Source organism: Myiozetetes cayanensis, unplaced genomic scaffold, assembly GCF_022539395.1.
Source record: "Myiozetetes cayanensis isolate MyiCay16 unplaced genomic scaffold, myiCay2020 scf9, whole genome shotgun sequence".
Lineage (NCBI taxonomy): Eukaryota > Metazoa > Chordata > Aves > Passeriformes > Tyrannidae > Myiozetetes > Myiozetetes cayanensis.
In genome coordinates this window covers 32,118,989-32,131,589 of record NW_026088185.1, presented here as the reverse complement: position 1 = coordinate 32,131,589, position 12,601 = coordinate 32,118,989, and the positions used below count along the sequence as shown (strand labels likewise).

The 12,601-nt window shown below is 40.6% G+C and overlaps 1 protein-coding gene across 2 annotated transcripts in view; it reads left to right on the top strand.

The window, feature by feature from the left end:
- Nucleotides 1-12,601, top strand: part of TMEM163 (transmembrane protein 163) — a 92,616-nt gene that overhangs the window by 69,172 nt on the left and 10,843 nt on the right. For both annotated transcript variants that reach the window (XM_050340451.1, XM_050340450.1), the window contains one exon: nt 3,231-3,327. In XM_050340451.1, the coding sequence (XP_050196408.1) occupies nt 3,231-3,327 (97 nt within the window). The remainder of the gene's footprint in view (nt 1-3,230; nt 3,328-12,601) is intronic.

The window sequence follows — 12,601 nt, the reverse complement described above, 5'->3', positions numbered from 1 at the left end:
TTCATTGGGTCTTTCCTGTTGCCTGTCAAACCTGTAGCAATCAATTATTTTGCAGCATAGATCGATTATAACTGTAATGATTTAGGAAATAATTAGTGGGAAGCTCTTACAGTAACTCAGGTAGAAATGGGTGTCAGATAAGCACAGGATCTTCAATAGGTGCTGGAGGTGTAAGTGTGTGGGTGGCACAGGATACCTGGAGATCTGTCCACCTTGTTGTGCTGCTGAAAAAAGTACCCTCCTCGTGTCTTAGCAAGAAGATACCAATATTCTGGACTATGAGGGCATTAATGGAGCCCCAGCCACTCCAGAGTGTCTGAACTGCTGACAGTCACCATGGAGCACCTGGAGCCTGAGGAGCATCTTCTACTCCACAGGGATGTCTTTAAAATCAGTCAAACCTCACTTCTGTATAACTCCTCTCTCATTAATTTTCATGGGTACTTCTGAGCTGAATTGAACTTGTTTAGAAATGGCAGTTGGCTCATCTAATTTAATTGAATGTTATTAATGAAATTGCATTTGCCAACCACCTTGGCACTAACACCCTTCGTGTGCAGTTGGAAGCACTACTTAGTTACACAGCAGTAATTGTCAGCAGATGGAAGTTAGAAGGCTTGTATTAAAAATTTTGTGGTCTACTACCATGAAAGTAGAGCAAACTTACAATAACCAATTGCAATTTATTATGCGCTACAGTTGCTCAGATTAATTTTTGGAGGTTTCTTATTTTGTAAATTTTTAGTTGAATTTTGTATGATTTGCAGTTAGAAATAAGGTTGAAAGAAGATGCTATGCAATGCTGTGTTCTGGTGGTTTTGCAGATAAATTGAGACACTCAAGAAAACAAGAAACATGTCCTTTTACACTTTAAATACTATGCCATTACTCATGAATTTTGTATGGCTCTGGATTCCAAAAGCCAGCATATAAAGGGGAAACTAGGCTTGCTGAATGTGATGACTGAATGCTGATTCAAACCTAAGGCTGCATTTCTGTCTGCTATTAATAACCTTGTCATTGTTATTATCATCTTGCTTTCCTTCTTTCTGCTTGAGCTATTCCTGGTTCAGTAGGTGTATGGGAATTCTTTTGCCAGAGTAAAACTGATCTTGAGAATAAGAGAAGCAGGTCAAGGCTGCTGAAGTCTTGGTGTATCTGCTGGCATAGGCAAAGATGCAAAATATTTGCTGTTAGGCTTGAGCAGTTGGAGACTTTACAGAGATAACTCCAAACTCTCCAATTTGTGTGAGAGCTGAGTCCAGCCAGTGGCATTCCCCTTAGGGAATGTTTGCCTGTTTTCTCAGAAGCATGCAGGGAATAAAAGGTAAATTAGGGGAATTCAACAATACACACTGCCAGGAGGAACTGTAATCCATAGCTTCCAGCTCAAGGATTTCTGGCTCTGTTGTTTTAAGCCTGCTGGGAGTGATAGAATACCTTGTCTTCCAGAGTTGCTTTCAGGCAAAATGTCAGCATATTCTTGCAGGAAGTATATGTATCTTATGTCAGCCTGTCACTGCCTCAGCAAATGGCCTTAGAACTGGTCCACAAAAGTTGGCTGACTTGCCTAAGTTCAAGTTACCTCACACCTGCATTTGTCCCAGGTAAATGAGCAGAACCTTTAGTATATGATTCTTTACATAAAACTAAAAAAATATAAACCATTATTACAACAGTATCTGTTGTGCAGGATTGTGCAATACAAGCTTCCTCTGCTATGGCAGTGTTAAATATTACAGAAATAATACATAAAGATAATGCTGAGGAGTTTGGAGTTTAACAAAAGCAGGTCAGGAGGCTCCAGACAGATCTGTCTCTGTGTTCAGATAGAGTGAAACTACAAACCTCTTAAAAGAACCTCTTGCAGAACAGGGACCTGCTCACGAGTGTGCAACAGAAAATGGAAATCCCACTAATGTTTGATTTTAGTCATTCTTTTTGGGAGATCAACTTTTGTCTCACCTGTGTGAACATTTAAAGATCACCTCTCTGTGGGATTGCAGAGAATCCATTCTGTCAGAGAGTATGGGCCAGATTTCTGTTCCATGTCTGAGCCCAGGGGAAGGACTGATGGCTGAGCTGGTGAAAATGGTAGCATGCTACTGGAATAATTATAGCAGCAGCTGCCTGAGCTACCAGACAGGTACCAACAGATGAATAACGAAGGAAATACAGCTTTTCAAGGAAAAAAAAATACATGTAGATATCACTTCTGAACTATTTCATGCTTTAAATGTTAAAACTGCTTTTACTGTAAATCTATTGTAATAGATTTTTATACAAAGAACTGTTAGTTAAATGGAGTTACAGATATAGCAACGCTGTAATAGAATGGCTATTATTGTTGGTGTAGAGGAAATCAAAGCCTTATATGTAGCATTTCACAGCCAAAGGAACAGCATCTCAGAGCAGTATTGGTCTGTGTGTTTGAACAAAAGCAAGGGTTTTCTTTTTCACTGTGAAGTTCTGGTTATGTGTTACGTGCTTTGTAAGTCTCAGTGTGTCTGACCGACCCAAAACTTCATTATTCTCAGCAAAATGTTCTCTGTTACTTTATGTTCTCTTCATTAAGCATTTGTTTGCTTTTTTTTATAAGAATGGGTGGTAAGCTCTGCAGTGCAGGAGGAGAGAGTCTAATTCTGCACAGCACCTCATCTGATGAAACTGCTCCTTATTTAGGTATTGGGAGCCCCTTGGACAGCCTACAAAGGGAGGCACCTGTTTTTTTAATGTCTGCACTTTAAATATTTTTTTCTTGGAGATTTGGGAAGGAAACAGATGTTTCAGGTTCTGCTGTGCTACTGACCAGATTTACCAAACACCTGTCCTGGTTTGGTAAACAGAATGAAGCTCCCTTGATTATTTCTATTGGGAGATCCTGGCAAAACAAACGAACAGAGATAAACAGATCTCTAGAGGACTCTATGATAAATCATCAGGAGCAGAAGTGGCAGGTCTTTCTCTCTGAAACATCAGAGAGAAAGAAACATCATCTGGTATGCCCAGAAACATCATCTGGTATGCCCTGTCTTCTCATACATAATCCAGGTCTTAAGAACTGGAGAGGAACTGGACATTTCATTCTGTTCTTTAATTTAATTCTCTATCTTTAGCTCCTTAACACATTTTTATATTATTAATATTCTGTTACTCTCAGCAGTGGGAGAGCTGGCAACTTCAAATACCTTCTTAACATTTCTATTTATTCTTGTCTATTTTTTCCCCAGAGCTTGTGTTATTTTGGGTGTCATATTCCTCCTGTCATCTATATGTATTGTGATCAAAGCCATCCACGATCTTGCGAAGAAGGTGCTTCCAGAAGTGGTAAGGTGATTCCTGTTCCTTCCAATGTTCTTTATTCCCTGCCCTGCCAGTGAGACTGAGAAATGCCGGTGTCTCCTTTCAGCAGCCCCCCTGAACTCTGCAAAGGCCTAGCAGGTGTGTTTCCTTTCTGGTTGCACATTTAGGATTTCAGCAGTATTTTCCCCTCATGTGATGGAGTCTAATCTTTATGATTTTTTTTAGGCTTGACCACAAATCTTTCTCAGTGTAACCACTTAAAGCTTTTCACGCAGGACTGTAAGAGTTCATTTACAGAGGAGGCACCTCTGTGCTTAATGAATGCAGTAGAATTTTATGAGAAGAATGTTTCCATGATTTACTACTCCAGTGGTTTCAGTATTTTATCTTCAGTGTGGGAAAAAAAAATGTATTTTTGGATTATGTTTTTTTGTTTTCCAGCTCTTGCCTCCAATTCCAGAGCCATGTACGAGTAGCAGGAATGAAACAGGTGAGGGGAGCATGCTGGGTCAAAGAGCTGGCTTTTTGACTGGCTCACCATGGAGCATCACAAAGGGCTTTTCCTCTGCTCTCTGCTTTCTTTTGACTGTGAAAGCCCGTCCCTACCTGGCCTACAGAGCAGCTCTCCCCAGTGGTGTTTCTCTCAGCTCTGCTCTGTCCTGTCCTGCTTGCTCCCTTTCAGTACTGGGTATTAAATTCCCTGAGCTCTACTCATCCAAACCAGCTGCTCACTGGGAAAGCCACCTGGCGATGGTTCCACTCACACAAGATTCTTCTCCAATGTGCTTAAACAAAACGAGGCTTCAGTTCAGTTGTTGTGGACAACCTGACTTGGAGCTTTTGTATTCAGCTCTCATGAAGTTTGCTCCTGTTGTGTGTGCAGTCTCTGGGGTCACCTTGCCAAGTGCCATTCTCAACACGGCACTGGACAGAAACCTAAACTCCTTCCTTTCATCCAGGAGTTGGAGGCAGAGCTGGAAAAAAAAAAAATCCAAAAATTCCATCTTTTTACCCTCTGTTGGCAGTGTAGATAACCTGGGGGTGGGTCCTGTGCTCTCAAGGAAACTTCCAGGAAGTCAGGCAATTACAGAAATTTATTTTCAGTAGTTTAGTGAAATGTGGGCAAAGGTGAGTTACCCATCATGAACTGGAGCCTGGTGCATGCTTTGAGTGCAGCTGATTCGTGTTCTCTTTGCGTTTCGCTTTCTGTCTTTTCCAGTCTTCCTGGTTTTACTTCCTCCTCAGCTTTGCCAGGACAACAGCACATGTGGTTCACCAGCCTGGTTCTGTCAGAATGATCTGGGTTAGCTCAAACACTTGCAGTAAGCAGTTCTCCAACCCAACCCAAACACTTTGACAGAACTGGGTTAGGGTCTGGATTTTGGGTGCCGTTGTGCCAGCGAGGCTGAGGAGAGGCAGGTAGGGCTGAGGGGAGACCCTGCTGTGACAACCAGCTAAAGGACAACTTCTTAACTTGTCTGTACCCAAACTGTGCATCTGGCTATGCTTTAACTCCTGTTTAGTGAGAAAATGTAGTATGTAGTGCTGACTCAGGGAAGCAGAAGGGAAAAGGGAGGCTGTAATGATAATGAAAACACTAATTTGATGAATTTATGGTTGCATGGACCAGATTAATTTGGGTGTCTCAGTCTACATCAATGTTGGCAAATGCCCTAGGAATTCCAACAAAACATTTAAAACAACATTTAGAAGAAAAATTTAAAAGTTGTGTCATCTATATCTCACTTTTCCAGCATTACAGGTTCTGTCCACAGTTTAGGGCTCCATTTCTTACACAGGGAGAAATATCTCCTATTTGCATTATAAACATTTTCTGTGATTTGCAGGGATATTGTACATCCTCATTTTAATTTTTTTAATTTAAAAAGTTACAGTAGGGAAAAAGAAATTAAATCAGAACTACAGAAAGATATCCCTGAAGAGAACATCCCACTGCATTTTCAGTGCCCTGTAAGAATGATTTGTACAGATCCCTTTTGTCACAGACTGCCTTTGCCTTGGATTCAGTTTGGTGTGCTAATTCTGGTAGAGTCAGTAAAAGTTAGGGTGGATACTGCTTCCATTTGAAACTGTATCAGGACACTGATAGATAATTCTGTTCCTGTGACTGTTCTCACTCCTTTAGGCACTCAAGTGCTATCAACAGTTTGAAAAATGTATCTGGCCAGGCACAGACTGTCAATGACTGGTGCAGGGTAAAAGCCAAATGCACACACATAAAGGATTTTTATAGCTTGCAATTTTGCTTGGAAAGTAGGTTGGAGCATGGGATGAAAAGCAATTGGTGCTATTGTTCAATACCTCTTAAATAACATAGCAAGGAATTTCAGTTCAAAGTCTTTCAGTACATCTCACTGTGGGAAACCAATTCAGGAGGGGTTGTGTGACAGGTGAAATATCTCTGTGTAAACTAAGAATAACACTGAAAAATAGGAATGCAGAGAGAACAGCATCACTGCTGCAAGTCACGGCCAGTGGGGTAAAATGCCTCAGGGTTGCCAACATTAAAAATAGTTGGGGGAGAAGGATGTTGTCTAAGAGAAACCTTTCCAGTTGCTCTGGCTGTGCGTGAACCTGATGGTGATTTTCTGGTTGCACGTTGCTCCCTTAGCTGCTCTGTGTCTCAGCAGAAATGATCATTATTCCCAGTTGTTCGGGGCTTTGTTGGTTGAGTGTATTCCCAGTTAATCTGCAGCTGCCCAGGCAGCATCATTAACATCTGAGCAGAGTGGAAATCTGCTCCAAATAAATCAGTAAGGGGGAGAAGTTTCTGCCTCTGCTCCTTTATCCAGGGTGCTGGCTTCTATTTCTTGGACCACTGATGAGCTAATGGCTAATGATATTAATTTCTGTAATACCTTACCACGTAATTTAGCTTTAATGTATGGACATATAGGAGCCCCTGGTGGTCTAGTGGTAAAGGCGCCGCGCTATCACCGCGGAGACCCGGGTTCGATTCCCGGTCAAGGCCACTCCCGGGCAGGTGGGGCTCGTTAGCCCTTAAAGGCAACCCACCTACATCCTAAGGACCTCGCTGCCACCGTCCAAGCTCGCTTGGCCCCGGCAGATGAACCTTAGGATTAAAGGGTGGGCTCAGTTCTGCGCACACTGTGTCTCACCTAAAAAATCCAATGCGCAGGCTGGAAGGTGTAAAGACCTTCCCCGGATCTTCACTCGTGAAGACTGGCCATTATTATGGACATATATGAATAAATAATAGAGCAGTATTTTCTGCTAATTTTGCATAGCAGGGAAGTAACCAGTTCTGCATCAAAATAGTGACCTGAGATATTTTCTGTGATTGCTGTGTCACTGGAATTTCACATTAGCGTGCTGTTCTGAGACCAGGGAAGTATCCTTATGGTGTGAGCAAGGTAGTGCAACTCCACTGGTGTGCCAAAGTGGTATAAAACCAGGGGGAAGAGCTCTGCACTAGGTTAAGAGGATGTCTGCTTCAACACCAGCTTCACATGTGAGTCATAGTCGCATGATTTTTTGGGTACAGTTTACATCTTTATTGCTCTTTGGTGAAGCAGAGGTCATTGGAGATGTGGGTACTTTTTAAAGCATCCTGTGAAATTTTAGCTGTGTGACTTCAACCTTAAGGGGGATAACGTGGCTAAAACCCAACTGGAAAATGGTGTTCAGATGCTGAACACAAAGCTAGTACTGTCAGCCCTGCAGATGGAGCTGGTTTGGAATGCATTGCTCTGTTTGTGGGGGAGTCAAGATTAACCTAATGATAAGAATGCAGAGCAGCATGACCGACTGCATCATTCTCAGAACCATAAAGCCCCTTTTTGCATCTTAATTTGTGGTACACTTCAGCATCTTTGTCATAATTTCTATGAGTTCACTTTAATTTGAATAAGTTTTGGAGAAAATAGTGTGATATGGACAAGTTTAATTTGAGCAATTAAGCAGACCAAGCAATTAACTGTCTGTTTGCTAATTGGAAGTAAGTATGATTAAAACCCTAAAAGTATTGTCAGTCACTTCTGAATAATTAGAAGAAGTTCACTGTATTTCTTGTTGTGTATGAGGTACATCAGTTCTGTATCTGTCAATTTTTAATATGCATGTAGCAAAAAAGGATATTTTTTTTGGAAAGAATTTAGGAATTCTTTAATGTAGAGATTCTGGTGTCCTTATAGTGGCTCTTGGAAAGGTTGCTTTCATAACAATACTAGCAATAAGAAAGAATATAAAAATCACATGACTAAGAAATAATTTGCAATACTCTTCCAAATGTTTTGAACAGATATTCTTTTACTTCTGTGGACATTTAGAAACATGAGCCTTCAGTATTGTTGTCGTTTCACATGGTGATTTCTGCTGCAGGCCTGGTGATCCTCAGCAGGATTCAGAGAACCAAGAAGAGAATGACAGATTTACTACACATTAATGGCATTTCCAGCTCCACTACCTCATGCTGGAAGGGGCTTAAATGCCCACAGATTCCTGTTAAACTGCAGAGAGGTGCTGCTTAATTTACAGGGCAGGTTCAGCTCAGTCAGGCATTTTCCAGCCACATATTTGAATTGTCTTTTATCCCACGCTGAATGTAATTTTGCTGAAGGCCTGTGGATGACGATACTCCTGACCTGCACTGGCAGAGGAGAGAGGACACTTAGAGCTCCTGACTTTCTGCATTTCTCAGTGCTGCTTCTGCTTTTCATTTCTGCTCTGTGTTTGTTTTACCTCTTCCTCCGTGTTAAGTAAAGATAAACAGTAGGTAGCGTTAGGTCACAACACAAGCTTTGAGCACAGGCAGTGGTTTTTGTGATTCTTTTGAATGCTTCAAAACCTTGGGCAACACAAAAATGAGGTATTTCTCCTTATGGTTCCCTTGCTTGATGTGGCAGGGCCTACCTATGACATAGCCTGTAAGGCAGGATACAAATGACTAGGTAGATTAATTAGTTTAAAAGAGCTTGGATAAGTTTAATGACAAGTGTTGGACTCCTGGGAGTGTGTGTGTGTGTGTTCTCTATAAGCAACAGCAGCTGTGGCCATACTGGGTCAGGCCCATCTTTGCTCTTCACTGACTTTCTTCATAGCTTTCTTTTCAGTTTTATCTCCATTTTACATGAGGAAGCCTGAAGAACCCACAGAATTCAAAGTATGAGGGTCACCAGGGATTTTTGCAATATGTTCATTTTTTGCAAATTGTTGTTGAGCGATGAATTGATATTTTTAGAGAACTCTAATTGTAGATTCCATCTCCTGCAGTTAACAGCAAGTTCAGAAATTGTCATTATTAGATAAACTTAATGGTTTTCTCTGTGCACAGAACTTTATATTTATATTATGATTAAAAAGAAGCCTGCCCTGAAAACTGACATTCTGTGTCAGGAGAGTTGGCCAGAGAATTAATTACACACTTACACTATAACTCTGTGTTTGTATTAATTATACGTTTCTTACTGTCATGGGGAAAAGTTCGTTTTCAAGTAATTGAGATATCTATATTTATCCTCAGGGTTTAAAATAAAACCTCTTGTGCTGGTGTTTTCAGTATTTGTGATGTAGAGCAGTGTTGTCCAACAATGATCCATAGAATGGTGTATGTTTTTAAAGGAATTAACTTACAGGGTTGATGATAAGGCAGATGTAGGAGCAATATTGCAACTAAAGAGATCTATTTGTCCAAAAAGTCTGGAAACTGCCAATATTGAATATATTCAGTGAGAAATGGAATGGATTTTTTTTTTCTCTGAGGTCTTAAAAGATTTGGACATTACTTTTTGTGAGCATTAGAAATACGAAATACTAGTCTCTGGTTTTGGACAGAGGAGTAAATGATGAGAATAAAGTTTTCATGTCAATTCCTGAGGGAATTTGTCTTTCAAGTAGCATCATCTTGAATTTGTAGAGAAGCTTCATTATCCTCTGATGGCAATTTGTGTGTGGGTGTGTATGCAGAGGCAGTTTCTGCCCTACATCAACACATACGTGCAAGCCACTCTCTCAAGCTGTGGCCTCCATTCACTTGCCATTTCACTTGCCTGAAAATATTTTTAATTAAAGCTTTCTGGTTTGGTGAGTTTAGAGATGTGATGATATTTTCCACTTGCCTTGGAACACACTGGTTTTGAAGGAGATCTTGCTGCTCTCTCCTGCTCTTACCCTGTCACTGGGGTGCTGAGGTGTTTGGGTGAGATTGCTTGTAAAAATAGGGGTACCTGTGCTGTACAGAGCCCATACAGTGCCCCCAACCACTCCCAGAATTTTTAAGTGACACTGTCTCAGACTTTCTGTGCATGTGCTGTAGAGTGGATCTGCCCAAACACTGTGCATCTGTTTGCAATGGACATGCTGGGAAACTAAAAAAAAAACACCTGAAAAGGTCATAAAATCCAAAGAAAACAAATTTTTTTGCCGGAGGGAGAGGTGTGCCAATAATGTGTGGGAACCTTACAGTTACAAATTCCACTCCTTTCTGGGTTCTTGTCCTATTTTTCATAAAGCTGGGAATCTTTGTTCTTTAGGGGTCTGCTTCAACATGCTGCAGTTATTTCAGTTTCTTGCCATTGATCCCCAAGGAAATATTTTTCACTCATCAGATTTTTTTTTTTTTTCCCCTCCTCCTCTGTCTCTCTCTTTTTTCCTTTGTTCCTATTACACTTGCTGGAATAAGTGCTAAAATAAGTAGGCCAGCTGCTCTTCTTTCTGGAGTGTTTGGAATTGAAATTTCTGATAATTTTAGCTGTTGTTCAATACACCTGCCTTACAAAGCTAATCAGTATTTGACATTGGAATAGAAGCCCTTCATTCTGTTTACCCTTCCAGTTAATTTTAAATGAATATTTCTCAGATCCTGTAATTTGAGATTTTTTTTCTTACAATGTTGAGTGTTGAACCCAAAATAGAATCATTTCTTGTTGACTCAAATAATTTAATAAGGTTTGCTTTCTCCTAGATTCAGGATATTTCCTCTATTGTTACTTGCAGCATTTGTTCTCCAACCTATGTTGTCTGTAATAAGATAATTCCCACTAGTAAAAGGAATTACCATTCCTTTATTGATGTTTCAGAGAGCTAAATCCACAGCCAATGCTGTCCCTCAGGATTTGGTACACACACATTTCACTACAAATGAGGAGGAATAGTGATATTCACACTGCTGATGACATCACACTTTGATTTCTGCATAAATTTTAGTGATTTTTTGACATTTTGCTAATACATTGAGAAAGGAGCCTCAAACTCAAATTGAGCACAGGTTTCCAGCATTGTTTTGTGTTTGCATTTGCTGCTGTTCGTGCTTGTCATCTTCACGATCAAAAATCCTTTATAATTTGCCCCTTTACCCTCATCATGCCATTACTAGATATTCTTGGATAGTACAAACATAATTTAAGCATGAATGATGTGCTTTATTTTTACTATTTTACGAAGAATTTGCAGACCTTTTCTTGTTCCTCAAAGAACATAAAAAGCCCCCCAAAGCCCCACCCAGCCACACTGAGAATGGCTGTTTCAATTTCACCTGGGGTTGTAAATCAATACCCATTTACTATTCAGTTGCTGCTTGCATTTCCCTGGGTAATAGTATAACACATGTAATGTCAATGCAGCTTGGCATTCGTCCTCATTAGTATGGCAAAGGACACTTTTTTGCAGGAGTAAGCAAGCATCATGCCATATTTGTGACATTTCCTGCAGAACAAAGAAGGAGAAATGTAATCAGTTTGTGTACAAAAAGACACACAGCCCCCATCTGATGTGGCGCCTCCAATGCTTTTGTAAATGAAACCACTTGAAAAATCAGGCCATATGTTATTCTATCATATGATATTGATTAGAGTTGAAATGGGAAGGTAGGGGTGGCACAGTGTAGCTTTGTGAGTTCTAATTTATTTACTAATTTAATAGTTTAAAATAAACACATCATAAATGTACAAATACATTTCACAATGCTAACAACTGAATTATGGGTCAATAGCAATGTAACAAATACTTGTTATTGCATACACATATGTCCTTATACACACTTCCCTATACCTTTCCAATCTCTTATATATAATTTATTGCTTGCCATTTCAAATCAAAGTGCTATATGCATTAATTATACAGTAGAATCCTGCTTTATAATTGTGCAGTTTGGAGTTTGTGCTTCTTGCAGGTTGTTGGGAATGCTGTGGATGCTTGAACTAGTGAGTAAGCCAGGGTTAGGGAAAACATAACTAACTTCACTCTTTGTTCAGGTGAATTTTGGAAAGCCTTGTTGTCAGATTTTACCTCACAGTGATAACAAAGACAAGCTGGTGACTGCTCACCACTTGGCAGGTGATGTGAAATGTGCTGCTGGTGTCATTTCCCTACTCATCAGAAAAATGTCAGTCTCCCAAGGGAGACTCTTCCCAGAGAGGGCAAATTCCATTTAAAATTGTGTTTTATAACTGTTCGCTGCTAAAACAGCGTGGGTGAATTTTGGGAAGACAGGAAGCACGAGTGATGTTGAAGGTTGAACAGACCCTTGGCAGGAGTCCTGAGGTCCCCTATGAGAGCTCTCTGGAGCTCACAGTCCCTCGGCTCCTGGCCTTGGTGCCATCCCATGGCAATCAGCACACCTTGTCTTTGTTATCTGTTTCTTGAAAAAGCATTCTGTGCTGGGGAATTGCTTCATCACACCAAAGAAATAAGTTTAAACATTAATAAGAGGTTTTGCTGTTTTTTTTTTTGTACTAATAATAGATCTTTGTATCTCCATGTGAAGAGACTGTCTCCTGCGTGAGTCAGAGACCGGGCTGTTGGTTTGTTTTCTGACAGTGAAGTGCAATTAAAACTCTTATTCCTTTTGAAGTTCAACAGTTAGAGACACCCTCTGGCTTCCCAGGAGCTCTCTTTAGACTGATTACATAAACTATTTATTACTTGGGAGAAAGTCTGATAGAGATTTGGACTTTTTTTTCATTTTTTTTAAAGTGTTTGTATTAGAAATGTCTCTGTTACTGTCTGTGCTGTAATAATCCTTCAGGGCAAGAAGAGGGAAGCCAGTCCTTTTTGACTAAGTAACATGTTCTGCAGAGGGACTTTCAGTGATCCTACAGCCAGTGTGCCCAGATGACACGACAGCTGCTAAGGGACCTGGAGGAGAGGGAGGCAGTGGGAAGCATGTGAAGGTAGGGATGGGGAGCAGGGTGGGAGGACAGTGACTAGTCACCTGGATTGAAGAAGGATCATTGTTGGGATCTGTGAGACAGATGGCGAGTTGCAGAGCTGGGCAAAATTAATATTTAACAACACAAACCCAGCTCAGTTTGGGCCAGCC